Source organism: Carettochelys insculpta, chromosome 1, assembly GCF_033958435.1.
Source record: "Carettochelys insculpta isolate YL-2023 chromosome 1, ASM3395843v1, whole genome shotgun sequence".
Classification (NCBI taxonomy): domain Eukaryota; kingdom Metazoa; phylum Chordata; order Testudines; family Carettochelyidae; genus Carettochelys; species Carettochelys insculpta.
Window position 1 is genome coordinate 117,776,676 of NC_134137.1, and position 27,542 is coordinate 117,804,217.

General features: G+C 43.1%; 1 protein-coding gene across 1 annotated transcript in view; it reads right to left on the reverse strand.

The window, feature by feature from the left end:
- Nucleotides 1-908: 908 nt before the first annotated feature.
- The window catches only part of RAB20 (RAB20, member RAS oncogene family), a 55,519-nt gene continuing 28,885 nt past the window's right edge, over nt 909-27,542 (reverse strand). The window contains exons 2-3 of the mRNA XM_074990179.1: nt 2,037-3,626; nt 909-1,050 (exon numbers count right to left, since the gene is read on the reverse strand). Of these exons, the coding sequence (XP_074846280.1) occupies nt 3,094-3,626 (533 nt within the window). The 3' untranslated portion in view covers nt 909-1,050; nt 2,037-3,093. The remainder of the gene's footprint in view (nt 1,051-2,036; nt 3,627-27,542) is intronic.

A 27,542-nucleotide genomic window follows, 5' to 3' on the forward strand; every position in this document is an offset into this window, starting at 1 on the left:
TTTCTTGGGTTAAGGAAACTTCCACTTCTGCTCACTTCAAGTCACTCAGGACACTTGAAAGACTAAGCCACGTGATCTGCTTCAACAGTCACCCAGCGATTTAAAGTGCTACAAAACACCTAATGAGTGTCCCAATTCATAGGCTCCTATCAGCCATAGATATACAACTCAAACGTCTGCCAGCTTTCAGTTTATCTACATGACTCTTATCTATAATCTAGTCTCTCTGATGAAAGGCGAAATGACTATTCAAATTACAAGCCTGCTCCTTATGAGAGATTAAGGAACTCTGTGTGTGAAACACGTTGTTTGTTTCTTACACTGCTTTTTAAAACTCCTACATAGCAACATGCTTCTATTCCTGGAAGAACGAAACAGGAGAGACCATCTCTCTTCTGGGCCCGGTGAGAGCTCTTCACTGCGCTCCCCAAATCTGCCGAGTGCTATTTTCTGCTAAAATTGTTACTGGTCTCGAAGGCAGACAGGGAGAACTCACTCCTGAAAGTCTAAGCAATAAATGTGACCTCACTGTGCATCAAGCAGATTGCTCTGGTAAGTCACAGAGGCTGCAATCCAAAACTGTTTTTTACATATTTCTTGTCAGAGAAGACTCAAACGCAGAAGGTGAGTGAGAGTAGGGAGTGGGATTGATTTTTGTGTATTGCTCAAGACTTCAAATGAACCACGTACAGGCAGCCCTCAAAATGTTCAGCTATTCACGTAAGATGGTATATTTAGAATTTACAATAAAGTGCTCCTACCTGCACATATCTCCTGCAGTCTGACCTCGCAGCTACCTACAGGATGCCCACTCTGCTTTGAGGATCAGTAGCAGTCAGAGGCAAAACAAGGGACAGCTGTGTGGTGCTTCCAGACAGTGCATTGCAGACTGTGGTGCAGCATTGAGGAGGGGTAGTTTTCAGCTACCCTCTAGGTTCTGAGTGCTGTGGAGATCAGCAGAGTCCCAGGGGTGGCTCTTCAGCCTGAAGAAGCACCAAATCTCCATTGTGATGAGTGCTATGGAGACTTCTGATGAACCCCCCCAGCTGGCTGGGGAGGAACAAGAGAGGGTCGCTTGGTCATGGCAGGTAAACAAAGAAAGCACCAGGTTTTAATATACGGTGGCTGTACTTAATGTTTCTGCTGGTTTGACAAATACTTCCAAAACATACAATGGAGACTAGCAGACTCCAAAATAGAACTTTTAAAATAGTCAAAATGTTCAGAGCAGCCAGTGTATTTCATGTATTTCATCACATTGCGTGTCATGGACTTTAAAATCATAGTAATGGGAATAATGAAAGCTGCTGTGAATTTTCAGATCAGGCCCTTTGCAAAAAGTTACTCAGTGGGGCAGACAGACATTTACAGGCATTCACTATCCAGAATTTACAGGCATTCACTATCCAGTAGCTACTCAGAAATTGTCTCTGTGCTTAGAGCCTAGCTTGGTGTGGGGTGAGTGGACAGGAGCTGCCTAAATCTGTATTGCCCAAATCTATGTTTGGGGAGCTGACTATGCAGGAGCTGCATGTGTGGAACTCCTGTTGAAATCAATGGGCTTTCCATACACACAGAAAGCACTTCAAGGAGTGAGGTCTACCTTTGTTATTGCCTATTTCCAACGTTGCTGGGGAGCCAGTTTTGCGCTGGGCCCCCCTCTTTGAGATTGTCCCCAAATAGGTTATCATTGCAGCCTACCATATGGGGTCCCAGCACCACACAGGTTTGGCCCAGAGGCACCTCTGTGATGACACAGTTGTGGGCCAACCAAATCAGGGGCACTACAACTCTGCAGGTTGCAACACCCCGAGTGAGGAGCTGACCTTGGCCTCACAAGACAGGGGTTGCTGTTAAGGAGTCAAGTGCCTCTCCTCATTTGCACACTTTGGAAGGGCAGTTTCAGATGTTTCTGGAGCTCTAAAATCCTGCATGAGGTCCTGTCTGTCCCTATTTATCCTGTCTCTGAATGAGGTGCTAGATAACTACGTATCTGACTGTGCTAGGACACTCTGAGAACAGTATTAAAGACTTACCCCTCTTCTCAACTGCCATGATGACAAAAGAAGAGTTTGTCAGCAGGCTTCAATGCTCCTTCATGGTGTATAAAGGTCACTTTAGGTTCACCTCCCATACCCTCCAACACCAGTCATCTGCTTGTGTTGCACAACGGAAAACTCAGATCTTCACTTCCCTACTGCTTGTAGAACTTGGAGGGTGAAATCACACCCTGGGCAGCTCAGAAGTGCAAATTTTCCTGACCCCGGCCAAGGACACAGAGGGGTATCAAACACTTTATGTTCCACACCTCTACATAATGAAGCAGAAGTACAAGTGCCGATAACATTTTTTCATACCATCCTTTGCAGTTTTTAGCTCCCAGTAGCACAGGAAAGCAGCGTCCCGGCTTAACATGGAGAAGGCCTGACTGCTAAGGCAGAAGGATGTACTTTAATAAATCCTCAGAATGAACACTTCATTTTCATAGTAACTTTAATAGTACGTCTTATACTGCAGTATCTGGTACAGAAAGGTAATTGAATTACTTGATTAGTGACCTTTCTGAAAAAAATAAATTTGTAAAGCTTAAAAAAGTACCCCACATCTAAAGAGTTCCCAGAAGAAGAAGATGAAAGATTTAAGTGAAACTCTCATCCAGTACAAAAGTGAAAGTTACATCCAGTGACAGTTTAGATGTAGCATATTAAATGTGGAGAAAATAATGCATTCTAAAAAATAAAGCAGGATTCCTTTAAGAGTGCTTAACTTTTGGTCAGTACCAATATGTATGGAAACAGTACCATAGCATACATTTCCACTTTTCTACATTCATTATCTCTGCTCACCCAAGGGCCCTATGAAATTCACAAGTCTTCCCCCAGGATTCCATGCAGATTTTTGTTTTTATAAATAAATTAGGTTGGAGTTGCCAAATGCCTGTAATCTTGAAAAGATTTGTTCTCCACACTTCGTTCTAGATCATTTATTCCTTGATTTTTTTCCCCTTTCTCCTCAACTGTAAGCATCTCTAATGTCAAGATTTCTAACAGAAACACACAGACTCAATCTCCTCACTCCCATATCATCTGTGTTTTAGGCACAGCAACCAGATTTTGTCCTTTTTGCTGACTTGTAATTGGTAATATCTACAGTTTGTGATGGCCCCTGAGCTTGCTGACGCAAAATTATTGGTACTACCATATCGAAGATGGTTTCAAAGAGATAGTCCACTTTGTATCCTGTTTTTGCACTGGTCTCAAAGCACATTTTCTCAGCTGCTGGAACATCCTTCTCATCCAACATTTTGTATTTCAGTATCTTTTTGTAGAGTGCAATAGCATCATCCAGATGGACTTGTTTTTGGAGCTTAGTAGAGATGCAGCTGGTGACAGGCTTCTCCGGTCTACTTTCATCTTCTGTTTCTAGTAATAAGGCATATTCGTTTGTGAGGTCGACTTTGTTTCCAACAATAGCAAAGATACAATCATCGTTAGCAGTGTCCGTCAGCGCCAAAAATCTGTCTTCCAGTTCTATCAAGCTTTGCAAGTTGTTTACATCATAGGTGAGGATCACAGCAGCTGCTCCTCTACAGTACATAGAGCCAAGGCCATGAAATTGCTCTCGTCCTGGCAAAGATGAAAAATAATTTCAAAAAATTAAACTAAACCATTAAACAACAAAACACCTAGTTTCACAAGCAAGTTTAAAATGCAAAAATTAAAAGGATGCAGCACCTAAGAGAAAAACCTTCTGTTTATGGTATCTTCATTTTTTTCTACAATTTTGCCAAGAAGCGCAAAAACATTGCAGGAAAAACATACTGCCAAGTCCACAGGCTACTTGCCTTAAGCACTGGTGTCTTACTAATGGGCTCTAAAACAAGGCTTCTGATGCAGTTTTCAGGAACTGTAGGATATTGTAAAAGCTAAATTTTTGCATATTAGTTCATTCAAGTTGTGTAAGTGGTTATAAATCAACCATGAACAAAGCTACCAATAAAAACCTCAGATTATCATAAGCAAGCTTCAAAAGTAAAAATCAAAAGGTCACAGCACCAGAACTAGCCATCTGTGTAATTGGCCATTTATATCTAATTGACTATTTATGTTTGCAGGTACCATGACTTCATGCTCAGCTGTAATTGACTGGATGAGCAAATTCAGGCCAGGCTCACAAATTTTCCAAGCACGTGCATTTCTGAAATGGTGGCCTCTGAAGTCAGTGACTCTGGAAGAATTGTGCAAAACAAAATTAATCTCATTATATGTTCTCAACAGCTCTCAGCTCAATGAGCATACAACAGCTACCTTAATGGGACAAGAGCTTTCAACACCTCTATATCAGAATCTATACACCAAGTTGCGTTCTATAAACACTCAAGTTATATGAAGTCTGTACGGCACCCACTACTATAGCGTCTCGATGCCCCTCCAAGTTTCATCACTTTTACCCCATTCGGTATGCTGCCTACAGCCACCACCAATCTTAGCTGGCATAATTTTAATATACAGCCTCAGTAACTACTAGGAAAGAACACTGTCTCCTCCTCACTCAGGGTTTCATTGGTTTTAAATTTCTATCTGTCCCACTCAAAAGAGCAGCCATGACCTTCAGACCTACACCCTTCTTCTGACATTTGTTTGGAGTTAAAATTTGATGGTTGCATTATTCATTGCACCTTTCCTACAGCACTGGGAAGGAAAACAGTAGTCTACCAAAAGCCCCTTGAGAATATTGTACTCAGGACAACACCAGTCAGAAAACAAGAAGTAAAAATATTGCCACTGATTTGCAGAGAACTGCAGCCCATTCAGAATGCATGTACAAACAGCAAATACAGAATTCCAGGATGAGTTTCTCCAATCAAGCCTCAGAAGCTAACAGATTTCATTCAAAATCAATAAGCCTGAACAGTTGGTGAGTTTCAGGGCCTCTGGTTAAGATACCATGAGATACACTGTGGGTGAAGGCCAAAGCCTTGTAACACCCATCTCCCAGCTCTCACCCTTCAACTTTCCTTAAAAGGAGAGTTTAGGAGAAGGGTGAGCAAAGATCAAAGGAGCAGAGATCGATTGCAAGAAGCTTCCCGTCCCTTAACACCTCTGGATCCAAGTTACTCAGGGTCAAGCGCAGTATGTGGGTGGGTCAAATGATGTTATTTGCACCAGGAGGTGATGGGTACAGTGAGCAGAAGAGGATGTGATCATGCTGTCGTCCACCCACCACCCCACTTCACCACTCCAGACTTCTGCCTTCCATTCAGCACAGAGGTTTTCAAACTGAGGGGTGCCTCTCAGTTTGAAAACCATTGCCTCCTGTCAGGGCAAGTAGTTGGAGCCAACCTGCTTATTCTGAGCTACTGGAGTTCCTCAGGGTGTGATCCTTGGGACCAATCTTATTTAACATTTTTATTACTGCCCTTGCCACAAAAAGGGAAAGTGTGCAAATAACATTTGCAGCTGACACAAAGTCGGGAGGCATTACCAATATGGAGGAGAATCAGAATATCACAGAAAGATTGGAAGGACCTGGCAAACTGAAGTAGCAGCCATGGGATGAATTTAATGAATATAGGGACTAACAAAATGCTTTGCTGTAAGGTGGGGACGTATCACTTGGAAGTGACAGAGGAGGAGGAGGAGAAAGACCTAAGTGTAATGGCTGATGACAGGATGACCATGAGCTGCCAGTGTGATGTGGCATGAAAAAAGGCTAACGCAGTCCTAGGGTGCACTGAGTTGGGTACTTCCAGTGGAGACAGGGAACCCTTACTACCATTATAGGATGCACTGGTGAGACCTCATCTGGAGTACTGTGTGCAACACTGGTCTCCCCTGTTTAGAAAGACGAATTGAAACTGGAACAGGAGCAGAGAAGGGCTACTAGGTTATCAGAGGAATGCAAAACTACCTTATGAGAGGAGACTCGGAAAGCTTGGCTTGTTTACGCTAACCAAAGGGGAGGTGTTACTACGCTCCACAAATACATCAGAGGGATAAATACCAGTGAGGGAGAGGAATTATTTAAAGTTACAAAACAATCTGAACACAACAAATGGCTATAAAATGCTGATAACTTTAGTTTAGAAATGAGATTGTTTCCGACCATCGCAGGAGTGAAGTTCTGGAGCAGCCTCCTAAGGGGAGGAAAAAAAAACAAAAACTGGTGGCTTCAAGACTGAACTTGGTAAGTTTATGGCGGGAATGGTATGATGGGCTGCCTACAACGTCGTGTAGACAAACTGCAACTGTTAGTAGCAAGTAGCTTCAGTAGCTAGTGATGGGATGGCTTTGTGTTACTACAAAGGATTTTTCCCCCCAGTGTCTGGCTGCTTAATCTCATCCAAATGCTCGGGGTCTAACCAATCACCAAATTTGGGGTCATGAAGCATCAGATCAGCAGGGATTATGGGGTGTTTTGACTCCCTCCGCTGATTGACGCATGGGTCACTTGCAGGTTTAAACTAAGTGTAAATGGTGGATTCTCGAACAAGAAATCTTTAAATCAGTATTTGAGTGCTTCAGTAACTCAACTAGACGTTACGGGTTTATCACAGGAATGGGTGGGAGAGGGTCTATGGCCTGAATGTCCAGGAGGTCAGACTAGATGATCATGATTGTCCCTTCTGCCTTTAATGTCCATGAGCTCCATTGCGTAAACTGCTGTAGCCACGCCCAGTCCTTGGAAAGCAGAGTTTACTTTCATGAAGATGGTAAGTCCTAGACTGAGAGACTTGCAGGTCCCTATGACTTCATTCCCTGTATATCAGTGCTCCCAAACTGTGCCCCAGCAGCCCAGAAAAGCATAACCCTTTTTGGCTTACTGATTTTCAATGAAATCACTCATATTAGGCAAGCTCCCCCCTAGTGCAGACCCTTCCAAGAAGCTGGAGTGAATTAGCCCCAATATTTAGTTCCATAGGTGTATAATCATGTGAAAGATTTACAAATCTGCTTTACAAATTTGTGCAAAAACTTTGGACAATGCAACACCTAAGCATTAACTTAAACTTGTACAAAATGCATCATGGCTAAACCATCTTGTGTACCTGTTTATCCATCAAAAAACAAGATATATCAACCAAGGCTCTCAAAAGCAAGAGAGGGGTGTAACTTCAACCCTAGCCCAGAATATGAACTACTGATTCTATCATTACAAAAGCAGAGCCTTCCCTTAAACAGAGTACCTATAACTTCCAAATGCTAATGACATACTCACATTATCATTTTCTCAAGATGATCTCAGATATATTCTAAACTTTCCAGGAAGAGTCAACAGTGTACTTGTACAGCGTAAGACAATTTAAGATTTTATTGAAGATACAAAAATTAAACACAATCAGGATGTATCGCCTAACATGGACTGAAGCTACACAATGTGTTACCAATACAATTTTAAATGATCACTGACACCAGATTAGTATGTTCTCGTCCCAAGTAACAAGGCCTTATGTGCCAATGTGGGAAGACAAGTGAAAATATTTCAGACTAATCTTCGGAAGCAGCAAATCTTGCTTAGGAGGTACACTGTGTGCTCTTTTGCTCATGTGTAATTGAAAGACAGACCAACTGAGTGTGTTTTTAGACTGGAAATATCTTCAGAGATCCAGTTTTGCTTTCCATACTTTGAAAACAAAAATCACATTTTCATTAGACCCCTTATGATGTGGCCTGGAAAAGCACAACAGAACACAAATAGTTCTGTTTTTCACACTTCATCTATCTGAGCCAGAAAATCCAGGCCTCAAAATTGTTAACAACTATTTGATACTGAAACAATGCAGGTATTTGTTCTGTGCTGTGTACAAGCAAATCTAAGCTACTCTCTTTTCAAGCTGAACATTCTCAGTTACATTCCAGACGTTGATTGCAGTAAGTCTTTTAATTAGAACTCAGACTGGAACTGGCAAGTTCACTATAATTTTTTCCCCTTCTTTGCATTAAGTATGTCTATGGAGTGGAAACAAGTCTGGCCACAACATACTCTACTTAAACATGTAGCCAAAATGTCTGATTTCTAACTTGCCTGAGTCATCTGCAAACCTGAAGCGAGGGGCACAGGTGTTTCACACAGGAAGCTGCTGTTGGCCAGAAACCAGCCAATGGGATAGTGCTGGGGATGAGGGACAGCGCTCGAAGCCTCTTCTCCTTTCCTCCGTGACTCAGCTATTGAAAGAAACGGAGCCCCACAGCTGCTCTTCTCAGAGGTGTGAGGGTACAACTGTCTGCCTGAGGCTCCCCGCTGTGTCAGTGGGCCAGATCCAGTGGCTTGGTGGGGGGCATGCAGCTTACAGGCAATATTTTGCCCAGCCCTGATTTAAAGCTTATGGAAAGTTTGCCCAGCCCCAAACATGCAGCTTTTCAAGCAGTACGTTGAAGCAAGGTGACCAGATATCCCAATTTTATAGGGACAGTCCCAATATTCAGGGCTTTATATTACATAGGTGCCTATTATCCCAGACATCCTGTTCCAATTTTTAACAGTTGCTATCTGGACACACTCGGTTAAACTAATAGCAAACCCATTATTATACGAAACATGCTTCTCTCATAATGCCTACAATCATCAGACATTAAACAAATATTAAAAAGCGGCAGTAATTGGTGTGTCTAGAGGAGTGAGATCTTGGAGGAACTTTCAGAGTAATTACACTCCCACTGAGCAAATTAAAAACCTACTTCAAAACAGAAAAAAATAAAAGCAAAACAAACGAGAGGACACATAATCCAAGAAAGAAAAGTCTTCCAGAAAACACAGAAAAGTAACACCATTCTGATGTCAGTTTTAGGAAATGAAGCCTTTAACTTGAAGTCCCCTAAAGAAATAAGAATCAAGGAAAGCACATCAGGTTCTGTAACTCTTCTATAAGAGGACAGTCAGGCACATTACAGTATTTAAAAAAGCACTAGTTTTAAAACACCAGAAAGAATCTAGAAACTTTCTCAAGAATGAATGTATGTAGCTGATTTGTCTTCCACATAGTGATTTTCCAAGATCCTTCCACTGCAATTCTGAAACAAAGGAGACACAGATTGGTGGGTTATCAAGTAATTAAGAAAGTATCACTAAAGTCCCTCTTCAGATGACAATTCTTTTATCAGAATATTAATTCTCAGATCTGTAAGGGACAAGAAGCACCACATACTTTAAGTGAATGAAAAACGAAGAAGCTGATTCTCAAGGAGACAGCTGCAGCACTAAACTCATAGCAAGCCCCTGGCATTTAGCCAAACTCGTAAAAGAAATCACAAATAGGGAAAAACCCCTAAGAATTCTGCTTCAAGTGGACAACTCCAGACAGGCTATAAATTACTTTATAGATATAGCTAAAGATCTGTAGATACAACTAAACCGGGAATGCTAAGGTATGAATAATTCAGTACGTTACTTCTAAATGGAAGGCTGTTCATTAATAGTTTAACAATGACTAGTGAAATAATAAATACTTTAGAGGCACCCAAAGAAAACAAGGGAACTGACAAAAGCATAATCACCCAAGGAATACAGACACTGCTCTTGAATAATCTCCACCCTTTGGTCCTCCCACTCCTCCTGTTTGAGTCAGAAGGTAAAATCCTTCTCTCACAGAAGTCACTGGGAGTTCTGCCAGCACTTCAAGAGGGTCGGGTGTCTAGTCACCTACAAAAGGTGTGAGTTTATTTGTTCTAAGTCAAGGCTGGGCAAAAATACAGCCTGCGGGCTGGATCTGGCCTGCCCCACTGACAGATCCTCCCCTGTGGACGCAGCAGGGAGCCTCAGACAGGCTCTTTGCCTGCCCTACGTCGACCTGCTCCCCCACCACACACCTCTGAAAAAACAGCTTCAGGGCCCTCTTTGCTTTTTTACAGCTGCAAGCCTGGGAGGGGGAGAAAATGGGGAGAGGCTTCACAGAGCATATCAAAATGCACATTGTTGCATAATACAACATGCTGTACACAGAGGAAGCCGTGTGCCTACTTATTCAAATTTCATAATCCTGCAGAACTTTAATCAGTAACTTCTTGATTTAATAGGCTTGCTCAGTGACTATAGTCATTATGAAGTCGTCTCAGAAAACATTGCTATATTTATTTTAAATCAATTCAAATCAATACAGAAGAGTATAGTTTGGCTGCATTAAAATTCAGTTATTAAAAACTTATCTTAATATCCAGAAGGATTTACTTTCCTCTCTGTGAAAGGAGGAAAAATGCCTACAGTGAAGACAGAAGATTTAACTTAAAGGACTAAATATGACGAAGAGACACAGAAAGTCAACATAAAAGTAAAGATGATCCTGTTACTTATTTGTCTATAGGAAACACTTTGAAACAGGGACAATGAGAAATGGCCTCAAAGGCTGCACTACAGAGTTTTGTTGACAAACCTCGCAGAGCATCCACATTACAAAGGTGTTCTATTGACAGCGTTTTGCTGTTCCCCCAGCAGGCAGAATGCTTCTTTCCACAGACTCTGTTGACAGAAAGCAAGTGTGGACGTTAGGGGGGCCTTCTGTCGACAGACAGAGCTTCCAGGACACCAGACAGCTCTGTCTGCTGTACTTCCAGCTGGGTGTTCCGTCGAAAGAGAATTCTTCGGTGCTAGAGACTTGTCCCAATGGTTTTTCCCCCCCTTTGCTACACCTACACTACAGCAACCTGTCGAAAGAAGTTACTGCAGGAACAGATTTGCTGACAAAACTTCAGTCGACAGATGCCACCCACACACAAAAGTGGATTGATCTGTCGTTTAGTCGATAGAGAGCAGCCGGGCAGCGTGTGGTTGCTCTGTTGATTTCATGTGTGGCCACAATCTGTTAACAGAAGTTTTGTCAGCAGATCTCTTCCAACAGTAACTTCTGTCGACAGACTGACATAGTGTAGACAAAGCCAAGCGGGGAAAACATTGGGACAAGTCTGTAGCACTGAAGAGGTCCACACGCACTAGTTTTCAGTTGGTTAACCACACCTATCCTATCATAAAATGAGGATTCAATAGCAGGAAAATTATGTACCGTCTATGGCTCAGCCTAACCAAACTCAAAAAGACATTTTAAAACAAACACTCTGAGGATACATCTACACTTAGGAGAAAGAGTGACGCGCTGGTGGTCCATCTTCTGGGGTTTGGATCTCGTAGATGGATCTGCTTATCTAAAAATCAATTTTACCTCCCAGTGTAGACCTTGCTGAAGTAGCCAGGAACTCAAGAGTCTAAAGCTTCTTATTGCAGATACTAAGCAACCCAGGACACTGTTTCTTCTCTATAAGTAGGGCAACCATATCTCCCTGTCCCAAATATGGACAGGGAGATACAGGTGGGGGGAGGGCCACTCCTCTGAGCTGCACCAAGCCCCAGGAAAGCAGCAGCCGCAGGCGCTCCTGCCCCCACAGGCCCAAATACAGGACTTTTGGTCCCTTTTAAAAAATAAGCAGGGACGCCTTTTTGGCATCTGAAATATGGGACCATCCCACTCAATACAGGATGGATGATCACCCTATCTATAAGGTGAAGACTGTGAGATTGAAACAGGGGCACTTGAATAAAAACCTTGTTATCCCCACCCTTGCTCTGGCTTATTTATACCTGGCCCTGCAGATTTCCAAGACCAGCATCTGACGAAGTGAGTCTGTGCTCACGAAAGCTCATGCTCAAAACTTTTCTGTTAGTCTATAAGGTGCCACAGCACCCGTCGTTGCTGTTACAGATCCAGACTAACACGGCTACCCCTCAGATACTTGAATAAAAAGTGCATTCATATAAAATGTCTGAAATAGTACTAATAATTAAATTTGAGATCTTCTTTTGGCAGGCTACAGCCACCACATGGTCACATCATGCGCCAAGTAAAGTCATAGTTTCTTTAAACAAAACAAAACAGAAAGCCCTAAATAGACAGCTATAAACCAAACTGACTATATCCTTTGCACGATTATTTAGACCACTACCCAAAAACAGGACAAAGATATTACACCTATGAACTTTGAGGAATGCACGTGATGCGATGATGAGATGTCTATCAGAGTGAACGCCCACTCCCCCAGCTTAAAGAATGATCATACAACAGAAGCTGCAAACTCACCACCAGTCCGTCTACTGCTCACCAGAAACTACTTTTGGAAACGGGCTTGAACATAACCTCTTTTGTTATTAGCTATGGGCCTGATCTTAGGGATCTTTATATTAGTTCAGTGCGACTACATCTTCTGAAACTCACCACTACCCATGTTCAGAATTCAGGCAACCAAATACTCTCTCTTCTCAAAGGAAAGTGAACAGTGAAATTAAAACAAACATCTTAATGAAAATATTGAGTCTGTTCTGGTATAGCTATGGTCTGAAGAAGTGGGTCTCTCCCACAAAAGCTTACCGCCCAATAAAAACAAATAAAGCAGTCAAGTGGCACTTTAAAGACTAACAAAATAATTTATCTTAATGAAATACATAATCTTATAGACAATACTCTAAAACTATATCTTGCTCATGTCAGTAGCATTATGTTAACTCTAAACTACCATTTAGAATGGGCTGCAGGGTCTACACAGGGCATTTACAGAGCATAATATGATGGAGCACATTACAAATCACACCCCAGTAAAGTGCTTTAAGGTGCTGTGTATGACACTACCCATCATATAGAGCATGCCAGGTCTTAGCTGAGCAACACAAATATGGAGAACTGCTGAGGATTATCATCCACGAAAAATTATCATCCCCCACAAAATTTCTGTTGGTCCTCATCTCAGAGTTACTGCAAACATCCCATGTTGAATTAATTAGTATGGTAAAATAAAAAGTAGAATATAAGGTACAAACATTAGGAAAAAAAGAAGACTGATAAGAGATTGGTTTCACGAAACAAAGGCCTGATATTGGGAATGTTTGCTCAATTCCAAAAAAAAAAAAAAAAAAAAAGTGGGGGGAGGAGGCAAGGAATTGGGCTTATGCCCTGTTTCTACTTCTTTACTATTTCTAAAGGCTGTTTAGGTTTTACCTACCCTGGAAGAAAGTGGCTGGAAAAGTCTTATGCACACTACATTTAGAGTTCTCATCCCCATTTTTAATAAAATACCAATAAACCTTTGCTAAAGATTGAGTACTCTTAGCCACTCAGAGATTTAAAGGGCTCACAAGTATCTCCCATTCTTTTCCTCCAAAAACGCCAAGATAGTCACAAGCAAAAATAAGCAGATCAAAAAACAAAGTAAGAAAAATAACCAAAGAGCCAAAACCAAAACACTGCCCCAAAAATATGGCATAAATCCAGCTTTATAAAAACTCTTTTAAAGTCACCCCTAAAGTGATTATTTTCCACAGTGCAGCCCAAAAATAGCCCCTACACACCAGAAGAAAACAAGTCAAATATAAAAAAGCCAGAAATTATCAATTGCTAAGTTAAGAGACACCAAAGCTTTCTGTATATCTAGTGCAGTGCATACACATGAGCACAGCTTTTAAATATTTTAAATAGAGATGGTAATAGTTAACCGTTTAGGATGAGGCTTACTGGTTAACCAGTAGGGGTGGAGCAACACCCCTGCCCGTCATGGCTGCCGCAGGGCCGCCACAGGTGGAGGTGCTCCATTGCAGACAGAACAGGTCCCATCTGCAGCTGCCTGGGGGAGGGGGCCCTCTGAGGAGGCCACTCCAGCCCAGCCAGGATGGAGTGGCCCCTCTTCCACAGAGAGGGACTGCTATGCCTCAGCTAGTGCGCTCCCACCCATTGCATGCCAGGGACAAGGACAGCTCCAACTATTCTGGAGTGCCCCTCACCCATGGCAGCGTCATGGGCAGGGAAGTTCCAGCTGAACCAGAGTAGCCTGGGTCCCCAGTGCACCAAGGGCGGGTGCTCCAGCCTAGCCACCCTGGTCCCCAGCATGCCCTGCACAGGAGGGGAGTGAGGTGGTTGGCGGGGGAGGTTGCTCCAGCCCATTTGGAAAACATTTATGGACATGCTTAACTTTACTCTTGACTAATACCAGGACAACCTTGGGGCTACCTAAGAAGCACTTATCTTTGCAGCACTTGGGTATTGTACTGTAACTTGTATTTAAAATGGGTAATTTTAAGAAATCAGATGTTTTTCCAGCTTGCCAAAGAATGGATGGGGGAGAAATGATACTTGAGAAGTTAATTCAGACTGAATATAAATTTAAGAATTTTCATTCATTCTTTCAATGTTTACAGATTAGACTAACTTCATATTAGCTAAATTCTGAAAATGAACTGGCATTTAGAACTCCCTAGCAGATACATATGTGCAGAATCATAAAAAAGAATTTCTAACATCTACAGATTTTGGGAGACACCTCCCCTCTTGCAGGGTAAAGCCCAAGAAGAACCCAGAGAGCATGGTGTTGGCTTTGCTGTCAGAAACACCCTTCTACCAATGGTGGATTTAGTCATGGGCGGATCAGAAAGACTTCTTCGGATCATGCTTCAAACTTGCGCCGGTCCTGTCCACCTGATCAGCGCTTATGCTCCAACCCTGTACGCCACACCAGAAGTAAAAGACAAGTTCTATGACGTGCTTAGTGCTGCTGTAGCGCAAATACCTGCTCGTGAACAACTGTACATCTTGGGTGACTTCAATGCAAGAGTTGGAGCTGATTGGGCCTCATGGCCTTCATGCTTAGGACACTTCGGTGTGGGAAAAATGAATGAAAATGGACAGCATCTCCTTGAACTGTGCACATACCACAATCTGTGCATCACAAACACATTCTTCCAAACGAAGCCACAGCCCAGAGTGTCGTGGAGACACCCACGATCAAAGCACTGGCATCAACTAGACATGGTCATCACTAGGCGTAATAACCTCAAAAACGTCCTTCTGACACGCAGCTATCATAGTGCTGACTGTGATACAGATCACTCGCAAGTTTGTTCCAAACTCAAGCTGAGACCCAAAAAGCTGTACCGCTCTAAACCTGCTGGAAGGCCCCGCATTGACGCCAGAAAGACCGCAAACTCGGAGAAAGCTGAAAAGTTCAGAGAGACCCTCCAGGAAAATCTGCGCAGCGGCCCTGGGGGCGCCGATGCGACATCCAAATGGCAACATCTGAGGGATACAGTTTACAACACGGCCTTGTCAGTGTTTGGAAGAAGAGCTAAAAACACGAACGACTGGTTCGAAGCTAACTCCGATGAGATGGTTCCAGTCATTGAAAAGAAGCGTGCTGCACTCCTGGAGTACAAACGCTCACCAAGCCAGGGTACCCAGCAAGCACTTAGAGCGGCCAGAAGAACAGTACAGCAGACAGCCAGGCGCTGTGCCAACAACCACTGGCTCCAGCTATGCAGCAGCATCCAGACCTGTGCCAACTTTGGTAATCTCAGAGGAACGTACGAGGGTATGAAGAAGGCATTAGGACCCACCCAGAACAAGACGGCACCTCTGAAATCCAAATCTGGTGAAGTCATCACTAACAAAGCCAAACAGATGGAGCGCTGGGTTAAGCACTACTCCGAGCTGTACTCACGTGAGAACATTGTGGTTGAGGCAGCCCTCGATGCTGTCGAGCTTCTACCAGTAATGGACGAACTGGATCAAGAACCGACCTTGGATGAACTGAAGAGAGCCATAGACAGCATTGCAGCAGGAAAGGCCCCTGGTCAGGATGGTATACCACCAGAGGTAATCAAATGTCCCGCGGACACACTCCTGGAACCCCTACATGAGCTACTGTGCCTGTGCTGGAAAGAGGGTGAGGTTCCACAGGATATGCGTGACGCTAACATTGTGACGTTGTATAAGAACAAAGGAGACAGAAGCGACTGCAACAACTACCATGGAATCTCCCTCCTAAGTGAACAGTTTACCAGTGACGCTCATGTCATCTTTGGCAGACTCCAGAAGATTGCTGAGAGGGTGTACCCCAAATCGCAGTGCGGATTCCGCGCAGAGAGGTCTACCGTTGACATGGTCTTCTCTCTAAGGCAGCTGCAGGAGAAGTGCAGGGAGCAGAGGAAGCCACTCTACATAGCCTTCATCGACCTGACCAAGGCCTTTGACTTGGTCAGCAGGGATGGTCTGTTCAAACTGCTCCACAAGATAGGCTGTCCTCCACGGTTACTCAAGATGATCCAGTCATTCCACGAAGACATGAGAGGAACCATCCAATATGACGGCGCATTATCGGATACTTTCAGAATCAGGAGCGGCGTCAAACAAGGATGCCTGCTTGCTCCGACATTGTTCAGGATCTTCTTCGCACTCCTCCTGAAGCATGGCTTTGGATCTTCAACAGAGGGCATCTTGCTGCACACAAGATCTGATGGGAAACTGCGTAACCTTGCAAGGCTGAAAGCCAAGTCTAAGGTGTGGGAAGTCCTCATCAGAGACAAGCTGTTCGCAGACGATGCTGCTGTAGTGTCTCACACAGAAGACCAGCTTCAAAAACTGCTGGATCAGTTCTCCAAAGTGTGCAAGGACTTTGGGCTTACCATCAGCCTAAAGAAGACAAACGTACTCTGTCAGGATGTTGCTGAATCCCCATCAATCAGCATTGACAACTATACGTTAGAGGTCCACCATCACTGACACCCTGTTGTTGGACACTGAGCTAAATAGGAGGATCGGAAAAGCGGCCACAACTCTGTCCAGACTCAGCAAGAGAGTGTGGAATAACAACAAGCTGTACACTCACACCAAAATGCAAGTCTACAGAGCCTGCATCCTCAGTACCCTTCTTTATGGCAGTGAGACTTGGACCCTGTATGCCCGTCAGGAAAAGAGGCTGAACGTCTTCCACTTGTGCTGCCTCAGGCTCATCTTTGGAATATCATGGAAGGACAGAGTGACCAACACCGCCGTCCTCAAGCAAGCTGGAATCCCAACCATGCACACCCTCCTCAGGCAGCGTCGGCTCCGCTGGCTTGGCCACGTCCACAGGATGAATGATGGAAGGATTCGAAAAGACATCCTGTATGGTGAGCTAGCCTCTGGCAAAAGACCTCCCAGACGCCCCCAGTTGCGCTACAAAGATGTCTGCAAGAGAGACCTCAGAGAGGTAGACATCGAGCTGGACAACTGGGAAGAACTAGCAGATGACCACAGCAGATGGAGGCAGGGGTTACACAAAGGCCTTCAGAAGGGCGAGATGAGGATCAGACAGCTAGCAGAGGAGAAGTGAGCGCACAGAAAGCACACTAAGGACTTGCCAGACACCCACTACATCTGCAAGAGATGCAGCAAGGACTGTCACTCTCATGTGGGTCTTCATAGTCACAATAGACGCTGTAAATGAAGTCCTCAATTGAAACTTTAAAGGGCATGATCCATAGTCTATGCAGACTGAAGGATGCCTACTACTCCCCTCTTGCAAGTATAGATAGTATGTATGTGTTAATTTTTCAGAGAGAGCATCAAAAAGAGAAAGGCAAAAATGTAGCTATAATCAAGGAAAATTTCCAGGAAACCGTTACAAGACACATCATCAGTAAGATTTCACGCAGAAGGGAGGAGGAGAGGAAAAAACACACACCCCTACAGAGACAGGATAAGGAAATAGGTATGTTTTTTATTAGCATCATTTAGGAATATTGGCTAACAGATTCAGCCACCAACAAAATGCACACTACCCAAAATTCCCTTAGTTTAACTTCGATTTGTTTTGACTATATGTTAATTTACTGCAAGAACCAGAATACACTAGTAGCAAACAACTGGAAGAAAAGCACTTCCTATTTTCATGACTTGGTAAACAAGAGACGCCATTCATGTAAAACTACAAGACAGAAAAGAGAGAACACAGAACTAATTAGAAGTATTGTTTCCTTTTATTTTTTGTTGAGTAATTTGAATAACTGCTAAGAGAGGAAAAAAATTCTATGGTTCTTGATTTTTCTAGAAGAAATCAACCACCGTAAGGAAAGGCTGCTGATACACTACCATTCTCCCATCAGAGGTGCCATGGTAATGAGGCAATTCAAAGCAGGCTAATGAGGCACTAACATGCATATTCAGTGCCTCATTAACATAATGGTGGCCACGTGAACAGACTTCAAATTGAAGACTGACAGTGAAGATGGGGGCAGCTTCAAAATAAGCACCCCATTTCGACATTCCCTTTCTCCGATCTAGTTCTGTGGGAGCTTTGAGTTGCCTCATTACCATGGCACCTCCGACGGGAGAATGGTAGTGTAGCGGCAGACAAAGTAAAGTTGGACTTGGAAGACTTCGGCTTTGTGTACACATGAAAGTTTAAAGTGCTGATGCCGCAGCGCTTCAATGTGGCAGTGAGGTCACAACAAGAATGCTGAGAGAGAGCTTTTCCAGGACTATAGGTAAACCACCTCCATGAAGGGAGCAGCCAACAAACTGTAGCACTGTCCCCATTGGCACATCACAGCACTATAACTTGCTGGGCTGGAGGACAGGGTGTTTTTTCACACTCCCAAGCAAGAGAGTTGCAGCACAGTAACTTGCCAGTGCTGACAAGCCCCAATACACGTCAATAAGCTAAATGATGGACATGCTGCAAATAAGATTTGTCTGCTATGTTTAAATGAGACTGTCAAACAAGAAGGAGGGAGAAAATTCTGTACTTTATGGCTATGGCTACCCTAGCGAGTTTTATTGGCAAACTCGCCGCACATCCACACCCAAAATGTATTTTGTTGACAGTCTGTCAAAAAAACTTGGCACTTCCACCAACAAACCTCTGCCTCTCCCAGAGGAGGAAGGGTGCCTTTGTCAACAGATTCTGTGTCGCTGTGTGGCTGCTCTGGGGGCACTTTGTCACCAGACAGGGCTTCCAGGACACTGAGTGGCCCTGTTTGCTGTGCTTCCAGTTGGCTCTTTTGCTGAGAGAGGGGCCAGGCAGTCCAGCCACTCTGTCAACAGAGTAGAGCGCTCTTTCTATACACCTTGGTGTGCGGCTGCACTCTGTCGACAGACATTTTGTTGGAAAAGCTCTTCCAACAGAAACGTCTGTCAACAGACGCTTCTGGTGTAGCCATAGCCTCTATGGAGGGGGGTGGATGAACAGCCTGGCTAGAGCTTTCAATAAATAAAACTTTCCCCCAACAAAGTATCATGAGACTTCTTCAGCCTAAATATAACAGAATTAGAACAAAGTCAAACAAAAAGTAGAAGTGTCCCAATGTAGTTCCTTAAAGAAGCATGGCTGTTTAACCTCAGTTACAGCTTTATTTTTCTTTTAAAAACAAAACAGAGTTTACTGCAGAGCAACTCCAAAAAGGAGATGACAGCAAGTCTCCTGAGTTTTGCTTCCCTTTTTTCAGTTTAAAAAAACAGACAATTTATTATGTGTCAATAAAATGTGTCAATAAAAATGTGTTATTAATAAGACAGAATTGTGTTTTGCCCTTTTATGTACAGGGGACTACCAGAGAGCCCTAAGAATGTCCCCCTCAGTGATCACCCCAGCTTTCCAGAGGCCAACGCTTGTCAAACAGCTACGTACACGTGGCTAGAGAGGCAGCTGTGTTAGTCTGTATCATCACAAAACAAAGCAAGCAGTCTGATAACACCTTAAAGACTAACAATTTTATTGTAAGTCATGAGCTTCCATGGAAAAGTCATCACCTAATAAGTAAAACTGTTAATCTTTAAGGCGCTACAGGCTGCTTGTTTCATCTGGCAAAGACAATTCAACCAAAAAGGGCACCAAACAGCTGTTGAAGAATTGCACAGAACCACCACTCAAGAGGTGCATAAGCAGCCATATTTTGGCGAGATTAATATAAAATGGTTGCATAAAATATCCAATGTGAATGGATTCTTTGTAAAACTGCTAGTGGGGAGCTAGAGGCAAAATTAATGAGGATATACTGTACTAAGCGCTAAATGCTGCATGCACTAGTAAATACGGATAGCGAAACAGGAGCTCCTCCAGCCTTAGAGCAGAATCCCAGAATTACCGAATTGAGGCTGTCTGCAACGGCAAAGTTCTGTAACGCTGAAGGAAAGGTTACTGACATCAGCCACACAGGGTGGGAGTTAGGGGTGCAGGGGTTGGAGGTCAGGGCTTCTGACCCTTGGGTCAGCAGGGCTGCAGGTGGGGAGGCTCAGGGCTTTTGCCCGGCAGCCCCAACACCCACTTGAGACTTTAGCTTTAGCCCCAGAACACTACAATATTTACTTTTTATTGCTTATTTTTGGCCTGTGCTGCTGCTTGATTGAGGACTTCTACCCCACTGGCTGTCTGGTTGAGCCTTAACTATGGTGTTCGTCTCTCTGAGCGTCTGCCATAATTTGTCCATATTAGTTGATTTAGTTTCTGAAGAAAACACAAAAACGTTTTCCCCCCATAAGTAATAAAAGAATAGGTACATCTGCGTAGCATGTGCGAGGGCTGTCATATAACTGACAGTACAGTCCAAAAGCTTCCAGAGTTACTTTGTTCTTTATCCACTTCCTTTCTCAAAGATCTGGTTTGCTGAGCAGTAGCTTTAAGATATGTTGCTACAAGGCTGCAGTCATATTTCAGATTCATTCAGGAATGATTTTGTTTTCTTTAAGGAGGCATGCTGGTAGAGGCCCCATGTGAACTGATCTATAACAATATTCTCTGATCCAAAGAAAGAACTATTAAAACACAAAACGCCTAGATCAAAGTCCACATTTAGGAACATCACAAGAGACTGCATTAAACTCTGAACATCCAGTTTAGCTTTTTAAAGAGTAATCATTAACACAATGTGAATTTATTTAAAATTGTTTTTCCTTCTCCAGATACTAACTGGTCATGTTATTTTCTAAAGCCTGAGATTGCTAAATTAAAGTATGCGCACAGATGATTAGCTAGAATCTGCTAATGGATCAATCCATTTGCACAACCTTCAAAAGGAGGCAATATCACACCACAGTAGCTATAAAAAACTGAAATACATAAAGATTCAGATACAAAGACAAGCCACAGGGTGCCAAAGAACACCAAAATTAGAAAAGAGTTAGCCATGTTGCCATCTATACACATAAAAGGTCAACTACCATTAAGTCTTGCAGAACGCAGCAAGTCTCTCTCCAGGCCACACAAACACATATTTTAGAGTTAAGTCTGGTAAAAAAGAAGATTTTCATATCCTGAATTATTCAGCTGTAGAGTAATTCAAAACAATCCCAGAAAATATTTAATCTACCCACTCACCCAAGCCAAATGTAGACGTTCTTCGGTTGGGCCTATTTAAATAAACAAAGTGTACTTCCCACATTATTTTTAATTGAATAGCCTCATGTTTGTTAAATGTCTTGCATTTACTAGAAGCCCCTCCCAACACATGTATGTTCAAAGACCCAACTAAACACTGAGGCTATAAAATGAGTTAACGTAATCCTGAGGCCAGGCTTCCTTTACACTCTTGGCTTTTGGGGTCTAACAATTAACTGATGCCAAAATCACAGATATACATCATCAAAAGTTATATTCCTTCATTTCTAGTATTTTTTCATATTTCTCTACCAAAATTATGCTGCTTAACTACTGACTCTATTTTCACTCTGGAATTGGTGTCAAAGACTTAATTCATTTCAGGGGTAAGACCCATAGGACGTTCTTGAGAGAAAGAACCTAATCACTTATGAAGAAGTTCATTTATGGAGAACATCATCATAAACTCTGATTAATATGAATAAATTAATAGATTAAAATCCAAAAGGGGCTATTTAAAGAATCTAATCTGACCTCCTGCATAAATACAGGGAATAAAATTTCATTAAGTGGTTTCTATATCAGCATCCGTATTGTGAAGTTGAGTCAAATTTTATTTTCTATAAGGATATCAAATCCTGATTCAAAGACGTAGGCTGGGTCTACATTTGGCCCAACTTCAAAGGGGGTACGTTAATCAGGACGACAGGAGATTACTACTGAAGTGCTGTGGTAAATACGCAGCACTTCATTAGGTTAATTCTTGCCCACAGCAACTTCGAAGCCTCAGACTTGCTTGCTCCTCAAGTAAGCAGCTACACAGCATGCCAGCACTTCGAAGTTTGACGCTTTGAAGTTTCAGCGGGGGAAATTAGCTTAATGAAGTGCTGTGTATTCACTGCAGCACTTCATTAGTAATCTCCTGTCACCCTGATTAATACACCTCCTTCAAAGTTGGGGGCAAGTGTAGTCAAGCCCTAAGTAATGGAGAAACCACCAGATCCTTAGGTAAATTGTTCCCATGGTTAATTTCTCCCATTGGTAAAAATTGCACCTTATTTCTAATCTGAATTTATCTATCTTCAAATTTTACCATTTGCAATGCCTTTATCATCTAGATCATGGTTTCTCAAAATGGGGGGTGCCCCCCCACAGGGGGTATGAAGAAATTCTTGGGGGGGGAATATGAGGTGACCCAGTCCCCTCCCCATCATTGCTCCCGACCTGAAGAAAGATCCGGCCTTTGCTTCTGGCTCTCAGCCCCTGCCATTATATGTGGGTGACCTGGCACAGCCGCTATAAAAAGCAGGCAGCTGGCAAAGACCCACTTGGAGCTAGCTGCCTTATGCACATGAAGTGAGTGTGGGTTGCAGGGGAGGAGGACAAGGTTAGACGAGGGGCTGGGGGTGCCTGGCTTTGTAGGAGGGCAGGGGAGAGGCTCCAGTGGGTGGCTTCCAGGGCTTGGGCAGCCAGCCAGCTTGTGGGACTCGTGGGGCTCAGGTGGCTGGCCCCGGCAGACCAGGGCTTGGGCAGCTCGGGATGGTGGGTGGGCGGCTGACCTTGGCAGCATGGGGCTTAGGTGGGTGGCTCAGGCGGCTGGCCCATGGCTGGTGGGCAGGCAACTTATCCCAGCAGCACAGGGATCGGGTGGATGGCGGTCCCCGACAGCTGGTGGGCAAGCAGGTGGCTCTGGCAAGTGTGGCTCTGGCAGCGCAGGTCTCAGGTGGGTGGCGCAGGCAGCTCTGGTAGCTGGCATGGGGTTCAGGCAGCTGGGGCTCCACCAGGCAACCAATAAGGAGGCAAGGAAAATTATTTGTGCTTATTTTTAATTTTAAATAATATTTTTATGTGTTTTTATGTATTGAATTTTTTGTTAAAGGGGGTTGGATGACAGTAAAGAAGAGGTGGGGCAGCCGTGAGGGTTTCTCAAAAATCAAAAGTGGGGCATGATGCTGAAAAGTTTGGGAACCAGTGATCTAGATTAAACGACCATCTACTATCACAAGACTTCGTCCCATGTAGATGATTCTATACCATGGTCCAGTCACTTCTTGAACTTTTTTTCATTAAAATAAATAGGCTTAAGACCTTTTAGACTCACCATGTAAGCCAAATTTGCCAGACTGACAGACATTCTTGTAGCTCGTTTCTGAACCCACTGCTATTCATCAATGCCCTTTTTAGAGTGCTGGCAACAAAACTAGGCACTTACATCAGAGAGGTAGTCGTGTTAGTCTGTATCTTCGAGAACAACAAGAAGTCCCGTGGCACCTTATAGACTAACATTTTGGAGCATAAGCATTCGTGGGCAAAGACCTGCTTCATCAGATGCATGATGAACTAGGCACTGTACTTCCACATACGTCTCCCTAGCCTCACCTGCAGGAGCAGTAACACCTCCCTACTTGTACTGCACAGCCCTTTCTTATACTTCCAAGAAGTGGGTCTGTCCCAAGAAAGCTCATTACCGAATAAATCATTTTGTTGGCATTTAAAGTGCTACATTTCTGCTGCCTTTTTTTTTTTTTTGTTAGAGTACAGACTAACTGGGCTACCTCTCTTTTGCTCTCTTGAAGTCATTGCACCACACACAGAGCTTTTTCAAACTTGTTATTCAGCCTGACCCAACATCCACTTTTCAGTCACTGCTTTCCAAGCTACAGTCCCCACTCCTGTAAGAGTGACCTACAGTCTTAGCTCCTAGATCTACAACCTTGCACTTACCTGCATTTGTTTTTTTTTTTTAAAAAAAAAAAAAAGCTTTACAACTTCACTACTTTGTATAATCTGCATGTTTTCCAGCAATGAATCTGTTTTCCTCCAGTCCAGTGACCAACAAAATGAATAGATCTGGAACAGGGCCAAAAACAAACCTGAGGGGACCCTACTCATTGGGAAAATTTAACTGCAAAGCTCCTTCAGAAAGCGTGCTCAGATGAAACTATGAACACAGAGAGAGAAGAGAAAACTGGATGAACGTCAAGCATGGTTACAGCCACAACAGAGAACTATGAATAAAAGACTATGAATAGCATTGTTCACCAAGGAACCTGAAATAGGAAGAGGTTTGGGTTTTTTCCCCACATTTCTAAGATAAAAGTATCAGCCAACTATTCTGCTAAATACCAAAAATAATTTCACGTTGAAGTGTATAAAGGTAGGTGGTTACATTAATGAAATTATTAAACACACAAATACCACTGAGTTCAAAAAAATCAAAGCCCCCATAGAAGCTGTAACACTATGTTCCACCTTTTCTGTGTATGCATTACAATGAGTCTTTGATTATATGGTTTGATCAGAGGTATGGTGTCCTACTATTCAAATATTCCCACTGTTCTCCTACATGGGATCTTCCCTACTTAGGGCAACTAAGTATAGGGCTGTAGAAAACTGCATTTTCTTTCAAATGTCCACTTCACCCTTACACCATTCTGACAGAGTTGCTTTTGTTTAGCAAAGTAGTATGTGTATGTTAGTCAAAATGAATAGTTTGGGACAAGTAGCCTTCATGAGCTGCTGCTTTAGGATGTAAGAGCAGGCTCCAAAATGGAAGGAAACATCCTCAGACTTCAAACGTAAGTTTGCTTTCTTTCTAGAAGCCCCAGAATTCCAAGATATTGGAAAATATAGCTTTAGCCAATGGAGAGTGAATCCTTAAACCTACAACCCAGACAGCAGAGAAGCCATTTCTATTTGTAGTTTATTTACAATACAAACTCAGAAAAAGACGCTAATATTTACATGACCTCCCTTCTCTTACATAACACATGGGGAAGTGTGAACGAAGAAATGTTAACACCAAAGTCTGATCAAAGCAACTGGCATAGAATGAAATGACAGGATTCCAACTTCAGAGAGAATTCCAATGCTACTTAAAAGATTACTACATCCCGCCTTTGTACGAAACAGTAAGGTTTTGAATCAATTTAAAAAAAAAAATCACTGCAAGAAATCAGAAAACTGATCTATGCAAGAGATACAGCTGCTTAAAAATATAGTGCAGAGGGGATTTCAGAAAGATTGGTAATGAGATTATGTTAAAGAATGTCTGAAACAAAACAGCAGAAGACTTTTGTACTGATGCTTACATTTTAACTGCTGTAAATCAAAAACTACCTGTCTTCGTTTTGAGAGAAGACTGCTTAAAACAAGCTGTGGCTAAATCCACAGAATTGTTAGTCCAATTAACATGGTATGTATTTCAGCATGGAATGCGGTGTTAACCAGTACAGATGAAAACAGTAGAATTTATTTCTCATCAGAGCTGCAACTTCAAGCAGAACCCAATAATCTATTGTAACAGGGAATTTAGCTTATCATGTATTGACCGTATGGATCACTCATACCTTTATCTTTAGACTAATAAAATCATAGACTAGATAAGACATTTCAGCCAATTCTGTGTTGTTCCTTCTCGTGCTTTAACTATGCATATTCAGTACCCTGAGGAAAACTGATCCAATTCTTTGGAAAGAAGCCAGCAATATAAAGACAGGAAAGGATTCTCTAATCATTGCACTGAATTGTTAAAGCGTGCTTTCCTTGGCAACAGTGTGAACACATGCTTGGAAAAACATACTTCTCCCTCAAATTATTTTTCCTCTGCTTTAGAGAAGAGGACACGCCGCTGAAGTTTCACACTTCAGTAATCAGTAGTAGCAAAGATCCTGCTAACACTACCTTCCCAGGCTTGTTTGTTTCTGCTCGGGTTGCTTAATACTGGAGATTTGCTTCACTTTGTCTGCTTTTAAATTTACAAATTCTTATTTCTGCTCAAGACAAATTTGCAACCTAATACCAGCTCAATTAGACTACAGGTTGAACCTCTCTAATCTGGCTCTCACTCATCCGTAAGAGGACCATCTGTCCAGTTTTCAGCAGGACAGCCCTGTATTTTGGGCACCATTCTGGCATCCTGATTTATTTTGCAAAAGGGGCTAACTGCCCTATATTTAACAGTGGTTCACCAGCTTCCCCCACCTGGGGGAGCTGGGAGCCAGACCGCGCTGTGGCTCAGTTGCCGCCCGGCTTCCCCCACGGGGGGCTGGAGCCGAGCTGGGGCAGCAGGAACCCAGGGGGTTGAATGAGGCTGCAGGGGTTAGGGCTGGAGCCACGGTGGGGGGGGGGGGGGCGTGAACCAGAGCTTCAGTGGGGCTGGATCTGCAGCCTGAGCAGCAGGGCTTGGAGCAGGGCTGCGAGGCTCAGCGCGAGAACCGGGATTGGAACCAGGCCATGGAAGTTGGAGCGGGAGCCAGGGTTGGAGGGTCTGAGCCGGGGCAGGGGGAGGTGAACCATAGCCACAGTGGGGTTGGAGCCAGAGCTGCCCAGCTTCCCTGAGCTGAGGCAGCCAGGAGCTGGACCTCTGCTGAAGTGCGGGCTGCCACCCATAGCTCAGGGAAGCCAGGAGACATCGTTAATTTTAGTCATTTAGGGCAGTGATTTCATTAGGGCAGTCATTTCATAAGACAGCATTTCTTCTTTTCATCAACAGAAACGGAAATTCCTTCCTCCAGTCAGTTATTAACAGAAATGACCTTGTTGTGACTGTTCTCGCTTTACAACAGTTAAAGATTCTTCCTATTTCAATTTTCAACATTCACATTAGATAGTTTATTTTTTAGGAGTCTTATGTAGGGACACTACTTCAGTTAATGATTTAAGAAGCTTTCTAAATTAAAGGGTAAATACTTTACATTCTGGCAAGGACACAAAAGATGCAAGAGTCTAGTAATAACTCTTTTAATTAACAGCAACGAAGGGTCCTGTGGCACCTTATGGACTAACAGAAAAGTTTTGAGCATGAGCTTTAGACTCAAAACTTTTCTGTTAGTCTATAAGGTGCCACAGGACCCTTCGTTGCTGTTACAGATCCAGACTAACATGGCTACCCCTCCCATCTTTTAATTAAGTGTGGGTAAATGGTTCCAATGGTTACATAAGACAACTAATAATATAATTGAGTCAGGAAAAAAGATAGCATGGGACTCAATTGTGTTTTAAGTAGCTAAGATAAGTAAACCACATAAAGCTAACAAATGGACAAAGTCAATCAATCAGAAAGGTCTAAATGAAGACCTAGTTTATTTTCTTTCCATTACTCTATATCTCCTCTTTCCCCTCCTCTGGCTCCATAGAGCATCCTGTGCATATTTCTTGTACATAGTGAACTGCCTGGAATATGGTGAAATACATCATCTCATACTGACCTGAAGAAGAGCTCTTTGTAAGCTTGAAAGCTTGGCTCTTCCACCAAAAGAAGACGGTCCTTTAGACAGGGATAACCCAAACTGTACTGAAGGCAGACTCTCCACCAAGTCCCTAGTTGCCCTGGGAAGTTATGTTGAGGATTCAGTAGGCAGTGTTCTTTTCTGTAACACTGTACCTACTAATGCCCCAGAACAGAGGGGGAAAAGATATCTGCTGTCAAAGGTTCCATTTTTTGGC